This window comes from Kogia breviceps, chromosome 4, assembly GCF_026419965.1.
Source record: "Kogia breviceps isolate mKogBre1 chromosome 4, mKogBre1 haplotype 1, whole genome shotgun sequence".
Classification (NCBI taxonomy): domain Eukaryota; kingdom Metazoa; phylum Chordata; class Mammalia; order Artiodactyla; family Physeteridae; genus Kogia; species Kogia breviceps.
Genome location: NC_081313.1, coordinates 59,042,094 through 59,056,881, shown reverse-complemented (window position 1 = coordinate 59,056,881; position 14,788 = coordinate 59,042,094). Strand labels below are relative to the sequence as shown.

The window sequence follows — 14,788 nt, the reverse complement described above, 5'->3', positions numbered from 1 at the left end:
GAGCCTGCACACAGCAACAAAGACCCAACTCAGCCAAAAATAAATAAGATAAAATTTTTTTAAAAAAAGGAATCCAATATTAGAAAAGTCAAGCTTTTGGATGTCTTATAGAAGATTAGTAATAGCTACATAAAATGTGAGGGAAGGAATCAAAAGTCTAGAGTTCCCAGTTTCCATGACTGGGAAAATATCAGTCCCAATAACATGAATAAGTATGTAAGGAAAGGTACTTGGGAGAGAGAGATTGTAAAAGAAAAATAATGTGAAATACCTCACAGTGTTTGGCACCATAGGCACTCCATAAATTGAGAGCTGGTTTTCCCTGTGATAAGATGTTTTTTCATTTTTCAAAGGAACTTATTACAGAGCTGTCTAAAGTAGCAAACCCTCTATAATTTTGAAGTAATTAATTTTGTTTAGCAGTTTCTGTATACAGTCTCAGTATTTAAAGCAAGACAGACCTTTAGGTTTGCAGCCTCAGTACTTAAAAGCAAGATATCATTGATCTTTAAGCGATTTTAGCTTTCCATAATTGGTTCAACAAATAATTGAGTGCCTGCTGTGTTTCAGATACTGTTCTAGATGGTGGGGATGCAGCATTGACCAGAGCTGCCTTAAGTCACTGTTCCTAAGGAGATTATGTTCCAACTAGCTTTATTTGGCTTTCTTAGCCATGTTGAATGGTCTTTGAGAATGTTCAGTAAATAATGCCTAATTTAAATTGATATATTTGCTCTTTCAACAACTCACAGTAATTTAGTCATTCATCATATATGCATATGTTTCATACTTGGTGTTTACCTTGGATTTGTAGTTTTAAATATTTTTATGTGGTAATAATTTGAAATTTTAAACTTTTTGGCAGAATATTTATGTTCCATAAGTATATTTTCATACATAAAATTCTAAAAAGCAGCTACATGGTAAAACATGATTTCAAGTTTGTAGTTTTAGGGTTGGATTTTTTTTTTTTTAACATGTTTGGGTTTTTTTGATTTTTTTTTTTTTTTTTAACTGAACAAAAATATCTTTATATAAGCTATTAATAGATACCTAAATACAATATGGTTTTTACAATGAAATCATGTGTATATAGTTGTATTCATAAAGTACACTAATCAAAAGCTATATGACATTAATAGCAAATCCAAATCCAAATGAAGAAATTCCTCTGAATTTCATGTTTCATCGAGCATCAAAAACCACCAGTCTTTTAGTCCTTTTCTTGTACATTATTCTGTATCCACATTCTCTGCAACGGATTGGATCCCTTGATTTTATTTCATTTTCTGTGTGACATTCTCCACAGATATATATCATTGGCTGCTGCTTTGGGGGTTGAACGTCCTTCTGGGTGTCCATTGTTGTCCCCAGTAACACGTAGAAACTTCTCCGCTTTTCCGAACAGATTCCGATTTTTTTTTTTTTACATCTTTATTGGAGTATAATTGCTTTACAATGGTGTGTTATTTTCTGCTTTATAGCAAAGTGAAGCAACTATACATATACATATATCCCCATATCTCCTCCCTCTTGCATCTCCCTCCCACCCTCCCTATTCCACCCCTCTAGGAGGTCACAAAGGACCAAGCTGATCTCCCTGTGCTATGTGGCTGCTTCCCACTAGCTATCTATTTTACATTTGGTAGTATTTATAAGTCCGTGACACTCTCTCACTTCGTCGCAGCTTACCCTTCCTCCTCCCCATGTCCTCAAGTCCATTCTCTATGTCTGCGTCTTTATTCCTGTCCTGCCCCTAGGTTCTTCAGAACCTTTTTTATTTAGATTCCATTTGTATGTTAACATATGGTATTTGTTTTTCTCTTTCTGACTTACTTCACTGTATGACAAACTCTAGGTCCATCCACCTCACTACAAATAACTCAATTTCGTTTCTTTTTGTGGCTGAGTAATATTCCATTGTATGTATGTGCCACATCTTCTTTATCCATTCATCTGTCAGTGGACACTTAGGTTGCTTCCATGTCCTGGCAATTGTAAATAGAGCTGCAATGAACATTGTGGTACAAGACTCTTTTTGAATTATGGTTTTCTTGGGGTGTATGCCCAGTAGTGGGATTGCTGGATCATATGGGAGTTCTATTTTTAGGTTTTTTTTTGGGGGGGGGACTAAAGCTACTTTATTTTTATTTATTTATTTTTTAACATCTTTATTTGAGTATAACTGTTTTACAATAGTGTGTTAGTTTCTCCTTTACAACAAAGTGAATCAGTTATACATATACATATGTTCCCATAACTCTTCCCTCTTGTGTCACCCTCCCTCCCACCCTCCCTATCCCACCCCTCTAGGTGGTCACAAAGCACAGAGGTGAACTCCCTGTGCTATGCTGCAGCTTCCCACTAGCTATCTAATTTACATTTGGTAGTGTGTATATGTCCCTGCCACTCTCTCACATCGTCACAGCATACCCTTCCCCCTCCCCATATCCTCAAGTCCATGCTCTGGTAGGTCTGTGTTTTATTCCCATCCTACCACTAATCTCTTCATGACATTTTTTTTTTTTTTTTAGATTCCATATATATGTGTTAGCATACGGTATTTGTTTTTATCCTTCTGACTTACTTCACTCTGTATGACAGACTCCAGGTCTATCCACCTCATTACAAATAACTCAGTTTCATTTCTTTTTATGGCTGAGTAATATTCCATTGTATATATGTGCCACAAAACTCTAGAAACAATAAATGCTGGAGAGGGTGTGGAGAAAAGGGAACACTCTTGCACTGTTGGTGGGAATGTAAAGTGATACAGCCACTATGGAGAACAGTATGGAGGTTCCTTAAAAAACTACAAATAGAACTACCATATGACCCAGCAATCCCACTACTGGGCATATACCCTGATTTCCTCTTTGATTTCTTCAGTGATGTCTTGGTTATTAAGTAGTGTATTGTTTAGCCTCCATGCGTTTGTATTTTTTACAGATTTTTTCCTGTAATTGGTATCTAGTCTCATAGTGATGTGGTTGGAAAAGATACCTGATATGATTTCAATTTTCTTAAATTTACTGGGGCTTGATTTGTGACCCAAGATATGATCTGTCCTAGAGAATGTTCCATGAGCACTTGAGAAGAAAGTGTATTCTGTTGTTTTTGGATGGAATGTCCTATAAATATCAATTAAGTCCATCTTGTTTAATGTATCATTTAAAACTTGTGTGTCCTTATTTATTTTCATTTTGGATGATCTGTCTGTTTGTGAAAGTGGGGTGTTGAAGTCCCCTACTATGATTGTGTTACTGTCGATTTCTCCTTATATGGCTGTTAGCATTTGCCTTATGTATTGAGGTGCTCCTATGTTGGGTACATAAATATTTACAATTGTTATGTCTTCTTCTTGGATTGATCCCTTGACCATTGTGTAGTGTCCTTCTTTGTCTCTTGTAATAGTCTTTATTTTAAAGTCTATTTTGTCTGATATGAGAATTGCTACTCCAGCTTTCTTTTGATTTCCATTTACATGTAATATCTTTTCCTATCCCCTCAGTTTCAGTCTGTATGTGTCCCTAGGTCTGAGGTGGGTCTCTTGTAGACAGCATATGTACAGGTCTTGATTTTTGTATCCATGAAGCATTTAATCCATTTACATTTAAGGTAATTATCAATATGTATTAACATGTTTTAAAATATATCCTCTAGGTATACAGAAGAGAAGTAGAAGAAAACGGGATTGTTCTGGATCCTTTGAAAGCTACCCACGCAGTCAAAGGTGTTACAGGACATGAGGTCTGCAATTACTTCTGGAATGTTGATGTTCGCAATGATTGGGAAAGTAAGCTGCCATTATTAATATAGTTTGATAAAATTATTAGTTTGAATTTAATACCAAATCTAACCTGGCTTTCTATATCTGATCTATGGTTTACAGAGTCAATAGAGAAAACATCTGGAGAATCATATAGGGAACTGATAATACCTTACATTTAAATAGAGCTTTTCACTGTACAAAATGCTTCTCAGTAAGTTATAGCATTTGATCTGCTACCTCAATAATCCTGTGTGATAGGTAGGTAATAAAGTAAAATTCAGATAGCTCAAGTGACTTGTCATAGACCACAGAACTAATAATTGGAAAAGCCAGGACTAAAATAAAAGGTTTCTGTTTTATCATCTTCTCTTTTCCTAGACTGTTTTGTTTCCATCATAAATTGTAGATGAATCCTGCTGTGGTTTGTTTAGAGTTACTTGATCCCCTCAGGCATAAAATTTCATAAATATGGGTACTTCTGAACAACATGTTTATCAATGGCAGTTTGACACTGTCACAAACATAGTCACCTAAGCCTAAATAGAACAGCTTATTCAGCTTCAATAAATTAAGGATTATAGGGAGGGGAGGAGTCATAGTGTTAGGGAATAATTTGTGCCCTAGTAATAAATGGTGATTAGAATTGCTTTCTTGCAGTGGAAGCTAATGAGATTTCCTGGTGATTAGGTCTCACAGCCACCATCTGTAGCCCTAATACTAAACCACTTTCCATTTGGACTTAGCCTTTGTAGGGCAGGATCCTGTTCATTTTACTATAATGTCCATTTGTAATTGACTTTTTCAATAATCACATTCTGGGAAAAGGTAATATATCTTTTTTGACTACTAACATTTTTTCTTCATTGCAGCAACTATAGAAAACTTTCATGTTGTGGAAACATTAGCTGATAATGCAATCATCATTTATCAAACGCACAAGGTAAATATCTTTTTATCCCAAAAGGATTCCCACGTAGTTCAAACAGACATATAAATTCTCTAAAGTAAAATTTGCGAGGAAATTAAGTGCCACAAAAGATTTAAAGACTTTATTAATAATTCATGAATTTCATGTATTTGAAAGGTAATTTCAGTTCATTTAAAGCAGAAATGGGTGAAAATAAGAACCTGAGAAATATCCAGAAACAGTGTGTTTGACAAAGATGTACAGTTAGTTATGCAAACTTTAAGTCTGGAAAAGAATGTACGAAAATCCATTTAAATGTTTTTCTAAATAACATCTAGTCTCTAGAGGAGATAGATGAATTAACAAATATGAAAGTGAATCAGTTTCCTGTGAGAATAATAGGGAAATGCAAAGTATGTTATTAGTCTATGTTAAGACTCAGAAGTAAAGGTGACTTAAGTGGATTATCTGACATCAAGGGAAAATTGCTGAGCGTCAGCTGTTGAGAGGATGGTCATACACCAGAGCACAAAGAAACATTGTCATTTAAACTGGTTGCCTTTCACTTCATTTCTTCCTCTGTTAATATAGATATTTAAATTATAGAATATTTCTCTTATTCTGCTCTCTTTCCTTTCTGAAAATTGCCAAATATTATATTGAATAAACAATAATAAAATAAGTTAAAAATTTGTAGAGATCCATCAAAACCAATATTGTATGTTATATAAGAAACATAATTCAGTAAGTACTTCATTTTTCTTTTTAAAAATAATTTTTAACTGAGCTGAATATTTGAAAATATTTTAGGTTTGCTGTGTATATCTTGAGCTCAGTCTTGTCATCTGAGGCATCTTATATTTAATGACTATGACCTAGGCTTCCTTTTACATGACAGCTACTCAAGAAATGTATAACAGTGAAGATTCTGTTTCAACCTACTGATTTAGGGGGGTCTAAAGTAAAGTCTAAAATTTAGTATACTTTAAAATATTAGTTGTCTTGTAATTTGCAATGAAAGTAAATGACCAGTCATTTAGAATCAGAAGACTGTTATTCTGTGAAGATAATTGATCCTGGAAAATGGTCTGCTGAAAGTACTTCACTTGGTAAATAGTAGATGGAGGGGAGGAATATATAGGTTATATTAGGATTATTTCTGGAAAAATAAAACTAAAAATTATTAAAATAATGTACTTTATATGTAACAAAATTTAAGTTATAGTTGTAATTGAATAAATGAATTGTCCTGGCATAATTTTTCAACAAAATCCAATAACTGTACAACATCTTTCTCTTTAAATTTGGCGTCTTTTATAATATGGTCTTAAAAAGGGCTACTCATGTCTTGATATTTGTCATTCTCACTCTTTAAATTTCTGTCTTATCATCATCCTTGTGGATTTGCATCCATTGGTTCTAATATGGCCACATTTTCATTTATTACTGGCTTCACATACATTTGCCCAGCACTACTTTCATCAACTTAATGAAATTTTGTATCTTTAAAAGATGAACCATTTCACTTTGCAAATGCTTTGTGTTGTATTGACACTGAGTTGTTGGCGATTTATTAAATTCAGCAATCAGGAAAGACCCTATGCATATTTTCTCTCATTTAAAAGTACATAGTCCCAGTTTTCAGAGACCTAGGTTCCATGTCATTCCAACAGTATGTTCGAATGTATACCATGAAGTTGGAAGATTAAATTACTGGTTTGGAATTCTTTAAATATGATTATGATATCAAAGGAGCATGCTCTTTCCCTAATATACTTGCTTTTAAAATCTTTGCTCTGAACAGTTGAAACAGAGGTTTAATACTGTACTTAAAAGTGGACTAATGGGGCTTCCCTGGTTAAGAATCCGCCTGCCAATATAGGGGACACGGGTTTGAGCCCTGGTCCGGGAAGATCCCACATGCTGCGAAGCAACTAAGCCTATGCACCACAACTACTGAGCCTTCACTCTAGAGCCTGCGTGCCACAACTACTGAAGGCTGTGTGCCTAGAGCCCGTGCTCTGCAACAAAAGAAGGCACAACAATGAGAAGCCTGCATTGCTACAAAGAGTAGCCCCTGCTCGTCACAACTAGAGAAAGCCCACACACAGCAACGAAGACCCAACACAGCCAAAAATAAAAACTATTAAAAAAAAAAAGTGGGGCTTCCCTGGTGGCGCAGTGGTTGAGAGTCCGCCTGCCGATGCAGGGGACGCGGGTTCGTGCCCTGGTCTGGGAAGATCCCACATGCCGCGGAGCGGCTGGGCCTGTGAGCCATGGCAGCTGAGCCTGCGCATCCAGAGCCCGTGCTCACCAACGGGAGAAGCCACAACGCGGCCCGCGTACCGCAAAAAAAAAAAAAAAAAAAAAAAAAGTGGACTAATGGCTGTGGGAGGGGCTCATGCGGAGTGATTGCTAAATGGGTATGGAGTTTCTTTTGGGAGTGATGACACATTTAGAACTAGATAGTGGTGATATTTATATAACATTGTGAATATAGTTAAGGCCACTGAATTGTACACTTAAAAATTATTTATGGCATTTTATGTTACATATATATTACCAAATTTAAAAAGAAGGAAAAATAGGATCTTCCCTGGTGGTTCAGTTGTTAAGACTCCTCACTCCCAATGCAGGGAGGCCAGGGTTGGATTCCTGGTTGGGGAACTAGATCCCACATGCCTGCATGCCACAACTAAGACCCGGAGCAACCAAATAAATAAATATATAAACATTTAAAAAAGAAAAAAAAAGAAATAGCAGAACATTATTCCTTCGGTATGTTCTTCAAAGCCTTTAACTCAGTGTTCATAATCAATCCTTTGGTGGGTGCATTCCATTTAAAATTTGACAGATGTTACCTTAAAGGCATTTATTAGTTTTACACTTGTTTCTTTGTTCCATATTATATATGAATAAAAAGTAGTTCAAATTTTGGGGACTTCCCTGGCAGTCCAGTGGTTTAAGACTCTGAGCTTCCATTGCAGGGGGTGCGGGTTCAATTCCTGGTCAAGGAAGTAAGAGCCTGAATGCCATGTGGTGTGGCCAAAAAAAAAAAAAAGTAGTTCAAATTTTCAAAAGATTTGTACTTCTTCCACAGAGAGTGTGGCCTGCTTCTCAGCGGGATGTATTATATCTTTCTGCCATTCGAAAGATACCAGCCTTGACTGAAAATGACCCGGAAACTTGGATAGTTTGTAATTTTTCTGTGGATCACAACAGTGCTCCTGTAAGTACATTGTATAAATGTGTATAATTGTACAATACAAAGCTAAATATACAACACAGGACAAAAGTGATAAACGCATACCTCACATACAGAGGTAATTGGTATGAAAATGCTTGTTAAAGTTTTGTTTATTAAAGTTGGCTTCTTGGAAGAGTGTAGCCACTGTGTTATCTGAGGGCAACAGTCGTGGCCGTGAGTGTCCCAGCAGGGTTGTTTTCCTTTCCTCCTGAGGTTAGATGAGACAGCTGAATGCGTAGTATAGGTAGGCTACTTCTCACAGTTGTCTCTCAAGCCATGATCAACTACTGGCAAAACCTCTGTGGTTTCCACCTCGGTTTAGCTCCTTTTACTACTTAAGAGGCGGGGGAAACCATTCCTGGTGTCGTATCAGCTTGGCATGTATTCTTTATTAGTGTTTATGAGATTTTGTTGGAGATGTAGATAAGTTATGATTTTGGTTAATCTAATGTAGAATTAGACCAGAAGAGGTTACAAAATACTGGGTATCTTCTACACTGGTGTTTTGTTTTTATTTTTTGTTTTGGCAGCTAAACAATCGATGTGTCCGTGCCAAAATAAATATTGCTATGATTTGTCAAACCTTGGTAAGCCCGCCAGAGGGAAACCAGGAGATTAGCAGGGACAACATTCTATGCAAGATTACATATGTAGCTAATGGTATGTATTTTGGTTTTGTTTTTGCTACTTGGTAATAATGGATGTTTTTATCATGATCTACATGATAACTGACAGTTTGGACAAATATGATTTACAAATGTCTTTTTAGTTTTTATCCTTTAGATTTAGTAATTTTTAATTTGGAGAAATGTATATCAAAATTATCGGGAATCTTTCAAAATATACATGTCTGAATAACTGCTGTATCAGAATTTCTGAAGCTGAGGCTGGATAGGTAAATTTTTAAACTTCATCTTTAGATCACTATTACATATTATTGGTTTTAAGAACTGTTTTATTAGATATTTGCCTAACAGAATATGTGTAATTAGGAAAATAAGCAACAGTGAGAAAGAAAATTAACACTTCTTTTTTTTCCCCAAATTTTCAAATACCATTTAGTGATTTAGAAAAATGTTTACAACATAATGTTAAGTGGGGTGAGAAAATGCATATAAAATACCATTTCAGTAATTTTTAAAAGAAGAAAAGAATATATATATGAAAAGTTGGAAAGAAATAAACAAAATGTTAATATTGAATTGTTGCTTGGTTGTTGGATTACTGGAAATAGTTTTCATCTTTTTTACTTTATAATTTTGGTTTTTTGTGTTTTTTTGTTTTTAATTGAAATAATAGTTGATATAAAATATTATGTTAGTTTCAGGTGAACAGTTCTTTTTCTTGTCAGGCTTTTTAGTTTTCTGAATCTTTGCTCTGCATCTTTCTTAGTTGCTAGTGACTTACTTATTTCACATTGGCCTACTGCTGGACAGCCCTGTTTGTCACTTGTTATGGTTCCTTGCTACACCCTTTTCCTACCTGCAGTAGTTACTGGAGTCCCTCTAATCAAACCGTCAAACCTTCTTTATACAGGTCCATCACTGCTAGTATGTTTAAAGAGACAACTATGCCTGAGCAAGTTACTATTTGATTATAGTAGAGTTCATTGAATAAATCTGCCTTAAGTAACCTAAAGTGTTGCTATACTAATATTTGCTTATAATTTAGGGAACCAAGAACATTTTAGAACAGTAATAAATGCTTTCGTATTTGTTGTCTGTTCTCATCTGGTGGTTAGTACAGTACTAAGGACTGAGTGGTCAAGACTTTTAAGAGATGCTTTTTCAATGTGAGGAATTTTTAAAAAACAAAGGAACAAAATGAGTGCTTTACACGTATTTGGAGAATTATCTTAACAGTTTTCATTTTCCTTTGTCTCACAGTAAACCCTGGAGGATGGGCACCAGCCTCAGTGTTAAGGGCAGTGGCAAAGCGAGAGTATCCGAAGTTTCTAAAACGTTTTACTTCTTACGTACAAGAAAAAACTGCAGGAAAACCTATTTTGTTCTAGTATTAACAGGTACTGGAAAATATATGTTATTCTTTTTTTTTAACTTTATAGACTAATATGGCTCTGCAGACATTACAAGTTAGTTTTTGAAAGTAGTTCTTTTACGTGATGTTTCCAGATGTGAAGAGTTGTAGTTTTTATAGCCTTTAAAACTTAATTTTTCATTATTTTTTCTGTTTATGTTAGATAATGTCTGCTTAATTGAAGGAAATTTTAATATTATAAAACTATAAAATTTCAAAAGTACAAATCCCCTGTGTTTCTCCCTTCCCAGAAATTAGTGTTACGTTTGTTGTATATTTTTCCAGACTTGTACATATGTATTGACATATCTTAAAAATTTTTTTTCAAAGCATTATCTTGCAGCTTGCTTTTTCTACTTAATATATCTTGACTGTTCGTCCATATAAAGATATGAGACATACAAAAACCATCTCATTCTTTTAACATCTGTTGTATAAATGTTGCAGAATTTATTAACCACTGTCCCATGTTAATGTCTGGTTGGTTCCATATTTTTACTGTCAAATAATGCAGCACTGACTGTCTTTGTGCAAGGAGCTGAACTCTTTAATTTTTCTTAAATAAGTGACATGTTAACATGGTTCAGAAGTCAAAAGTATGAAAAGATACACAGTAAAATTCATCCCCATACCCTGCTCACCCAGTTCTGCACCACCACAGTTGCCCCCCCAACACACACACAAGTGTATAGCTGCTGTGAGTAGGTTCTTGTGTCTTTCCAGAGATGTTTCATTTTCACCTGAATAAGCAAATACAAGTGTATTCCTCCCACAGGTACACTTATTGTTATTGAAAAAAAATTGCATACTCTACACAGGATTCTGCATCTTGCTTTTGCATATGCTTTATCTTGAAGGTCTTTCTGTATTGGTGCAGAGCTGCTTTATTCTTTGTTTATGGCTATGTAGAATCCCATTTGTATGGATGTACACAATTTATCTAACCAATTCTCCATTTGTAGATGTTAAAGTTGTTTCTAATTTTTGCTAGAGCACACAATTTTGCAGTCATATCCATATGTCATTTTGTATGTGGTTAAATTACTAGATGTGACACTGCTGGCACTTCTGGGGGGCTTGTGCATTTGTAATTTAGACATTGGCCTCTGTAGAGGTCGTATTAATTTACCATCTCACCAGCAATAACATGTTGGGGAGTGCCTGTTTCTCTGACCCTCTCACACAATGTATGAAATAAAACTTTCTGATTTTTTTCCAACTTGATAGGTGAAAAATACTCTCCCAGTGTAGTTTAAATAGTAGTCCTCTTGGGAGTTCCCTGGTGGCCTACTGGTTAGGATTCCAGAATCTCTGGTTGGGGAACTGAGATTCCACAAGCCACGTGGCATGGCCAGAAATAAAACTGTAGTAGTCCTCTTGTTACAAATGAATTTGAGCATCTTTTCATCCATTTGAGAACCATTTATATATAATTCAATTTCTGTGAAACTCTCTGAGAGTTAACATTTAAATTTGTAATAGATGTTACCAAAGCATAATTCACAAGCAGTAAGTATTTATGACCATCCTCTCATGCTCACCTACATTGACTGTTAAATCATTGGCTGAGAAATTTATATTCTTGAGTCAGTTTCTTTAGATAAAAATAGTATAGTTAATAACCATATACAGTTGACCTATGAGCGTCATGGGGGTCAGGAGCATTGGCCCTCTGCACAAATGAAAATCGAGTATGACTTACAGCCCGCCCTCCATGTCCTCTGTGCCTCTGCATCGAGGATTCAACCAACCCCAGATCGTGTGGTACTGAAAAGAATTTGCATGTAGTTGGATTTGTGCAGTTCAAAGCCATGTTGTTCAAGGGTCAACTATAGTGACTATACTCTTAATTAAGTCTGGTTTCTGATAATGTTTATAGTGTGCTATTTCTTAAAAAAAAAACACCTCAAAGCCTAAATTTATTTTCAGACACTAACACAAGGGTTAGTGCATTGATGTCCCAGATATGTAGTTTTCCCAGGAAAACAGGTTGTATGAAAATGTTAAACAGGTTCTAGTCTTACTTCTCTGAATGGTTAGTGTTTGGGACAGAGCCTGACCTTTGAGGGATTCTCTTAAAGCATAAATGCACTGCCAAAATGCACTATTTTTAGGATATCTTGTACTTCAGAATTGTTATGGCTCGATCTGGACACATAACTTCTTATTGATTCTGTCACTGCATTGTATTTATCAAATACACTGAAAACGTGATGCCACATGATGGCAGCAGGCTTGTCACCTTACTTAGCTGGGTGTCTCTCCCCACAGCCTTAAGATTTCTAGAGTTGCTGTTTGCTCGAACCAAGACCAAACTTGCAGCTTTATCTGTTTTCCCTCTTCACCTCTACCTTCAGCCTTGCAGAGAAGTGTAGAAAATATAACTGGGTATTAAGCAAAAGAAATCAGAAGGCAGTTATATAATAAAATATGCTCTCAACTATGTTTGAGAAGAATAATTTTGAAAATATTTGCAAAATACATGCTAACATGTTCACAGCATTTGCCTCTAAACTGTTGGATTTGGGGCATTGTTTTATTGACTGACTGTGTGTGCGCCCACGAGTGTACACATTCTTCTTTTGTGGACCTAGAGGGAAGGGCTCGAAATCCTTGGAGAAGAATTCATCTTAGGGGAAGGAGATGGTACCATTGTTTGTGGACGTGTGTGTGTGTGTGTGTGTGTGTGTGTGTGTGTGTGTGTGTGTGTGTGTGTGTGTGTGTGTGTAAAGATAGAACTGGAAAGACTCACTGGCCAAAACTTAGCTCTGGCCTTTGAGTCCAGATTGAGCTTCTTTCTGGCAGAGAACCAAATTTTCATTTACCTAAAATAAATCTTCATTTACCTAAAGTAATAATTGTTTCATAATAATTTTGGAACATGTATGTATGAAGTGGATCCTAGCATTGAAACCTTAGGAAAGCTAACATTCTTAATTTTGGTGATGGAGAAATAGTAACTTTCAGTAGTGTGTGTATCATCTTTAGAGAAATGAGGCCCAAAGATATTTAAAACTTAGTCAAAACTCTTAAGCTCATTTGACACAGTATTTCTTAAGATAAGGCAGACCTCTTTCCCATAGCCTAAATAAATTTTTAAAATTCTTGATAAATGATATTGTATAGCATAGTTTTTATTGAACACTAAGAAGAAGGAAATTCCTGTTTATGGGGTACGGATCCAGAAACCTCTACTTGATTCCCTCTTTGCTTCTTGTAGCACATTGCCCTTTTTAATTTTTTCTAACTTTCGAAACATTTCTTATACCTTCTATTCCTTTCTGATGATAAATTTCAAATATGTAAAGTTAATAATTTTATATTCTTAAAGGTGAAAAATCCTTAAAATATAAACTTCGATAAAGATTCTGTGCATTACATGAATTCAGAAGGTAAGAGGAGTCTGTTCTGGTAGTCCTGCAGCTGTTAGTAAATAATACAGTGCTGAATGTTTTACTTGTCATTTTCTTTCCTACAGTGACTGAAACAAGGCTGTGTGACATTCCATGTTGGAGGAAAAAAATTTAAAAACAAAATTGAATGCTCTAAGCTGGAACATAGGATCTATAGCCTTGTCTATGGCCCAACACCTTGGCCTTGTGTACAAAAATGAAGAAATACTGCAATAGCAAAGCTGAACATCTTAACACTAGCTGTCTTCTGCTAGATCTCCTCGCTCAGCATATAACTATAAATACATGTAAAATTACATGTATATGGCTATATTTTTATTTGCTTGCTCCTAGAAGAGAAAAAAAAATCAACTTTGAGTCACAACTAGGAATCGATGCTTTAATTTTTGGAAACTTTTTCAGAATTTTTAATTTACTATGGTTTGGCCTAAGATCCTCAGTTGTACCAGGCTTTGTGCACAAGAGAAAAAGCACAAAAGTTGGACACACGTGGGGCATGTGCTTTCTGTGCACCAAATTTCTAGATGGGGTTCTTTTTTTAGGCCTACAGTCAAATCTGTGTCCAGAATTTTTTGACTTTTTTGCTTTGTATAATCATAGAATTCATTGCTGCTGATTTCTATAATAATTCATGTTGTCATGTAAAGTGTCTCTTAATAACTGAGGGCTGTCAATAACCTGTGATTTCGCCTTTTCTATAGTCTTACTCCCATGAAGAACTTGGTTCTGATGGAGAAAGAGTGAAAAGCTTTATTTTTTTCTCCAGATATCTTTATATTTCTATTGTATTTTTAGTTGTGTACTGTGTGCTACAGATTTTTTTCAGTTTGTTACAAACACAATTTGGTAATTTCTAAATTGGTTCTGCCTGCCTCCAAACAGAAACATCTGTACAACCTTATAGGCATAAACTACTTTCTGGTAAAACGGTCAGAATAAAAAGAGCTCATGTTTTCCTGAAATTTGTGAGAGGATATACGGTATTACATGTTCCAGCAAATCTCACTGTTTGAGTTTGGCATTTGATTCTATATTTCTAGTATTCAGTAACACGTGTTTGTTCTTCTAATTTGGGTCAGTTTAAAAGATACGTTGCAAGATATGCATAGAAAACGTGGGCACCGCTCCTGTTTGCCTCTTGATCAGAAACTTCAACAGGGCAGTAAAGAAGTCCATGTGATTCAAACTGAAATTCTTTCTTTAGTTGCTGTAAGAAGTAAAACGTAAAATACCTTTTTTAGTTTTAGGCCCCTTTGAAAAACCCTGAAACATGGAGAGCAGAGGCAGGGAATGGTACTCATTGAAGTAGAAATGACTGCCCACTTCAGAATCTTCACTGTGTTTATACACAAATGTGCTTACATAAATCAGAGGCATTTTGTAGATGCTTTGCTGACTTGTTCATCTCTAGA

General features: G+C 35.4%; 2 protein-coding genes across 4 annotated transcripts in view; one reads left to right on the top strand and one right to left on the bottom strand.

The window, feature by feature from the left end:
* CERT1 (ceramide transporter 1) overlaps positions 1–14,338 on the top strand; it is a 127,329-nt gene extending 112,991 nt beyond the window's left edge. For all 3 annotated transcript variants that reach the window (XM_059062761.2, XM_059062758.2, XM_059062760.2), the window contains 6 exons: positions 3,664–3,796; positions 4,642–4,712; positions 7,780–7,908; positions 8,457–8,586; positions 9,813–9,949; positions 13,442–14,338. In XM_059062761.2, the coding sequence (XP_058918744.1) occupies positions 3,664–3,796; positions 4,642–4,712; positions 7,780–7,908; positions 8,457–8,586; positions 9,813–9,940 (591 nt within the window). In that variant the 3' untranslated portion in view covers positions 9,941–9,949; positions 13,442–14,338. The remainder of the gene's footprint in view (positions 1–3,663; positions 3,797–4,641; positions 4,713–7,779; positions 7,909–8,456; positions 8,587–9,812; positions 9,950–13,441) is intronic.
* On the bottom strand, positions 1,018–1,409 carry LOC131756023 (DNA-directed RNA polymerases I, II, and III subunit RPABC4). The gene has a single exon (XM_059062773.2). The coding sequence runs from the start codon at positions 1,360–1,362 to the stop codon at positions 1,186–1,188; it is 177 nt and encodes a 58-aa protein (XP_058918756.1). The 5' UTR covers positions 1,363–1,409; the 3' UTR covers positions 1,018–1,185.
* Positions 14,339–14,788: the final 450 nt, after the last annotated feature.

Excerpts from the sequence above, each read along its gene's own strand:
- LOC131756023 (XM_059062773.2), bottom strand. The coding sequence starts at position 1,362 with ATGGACACCCAGAAGGACGTTCAACCCCCAAAGCAGCAGCCAATGATA.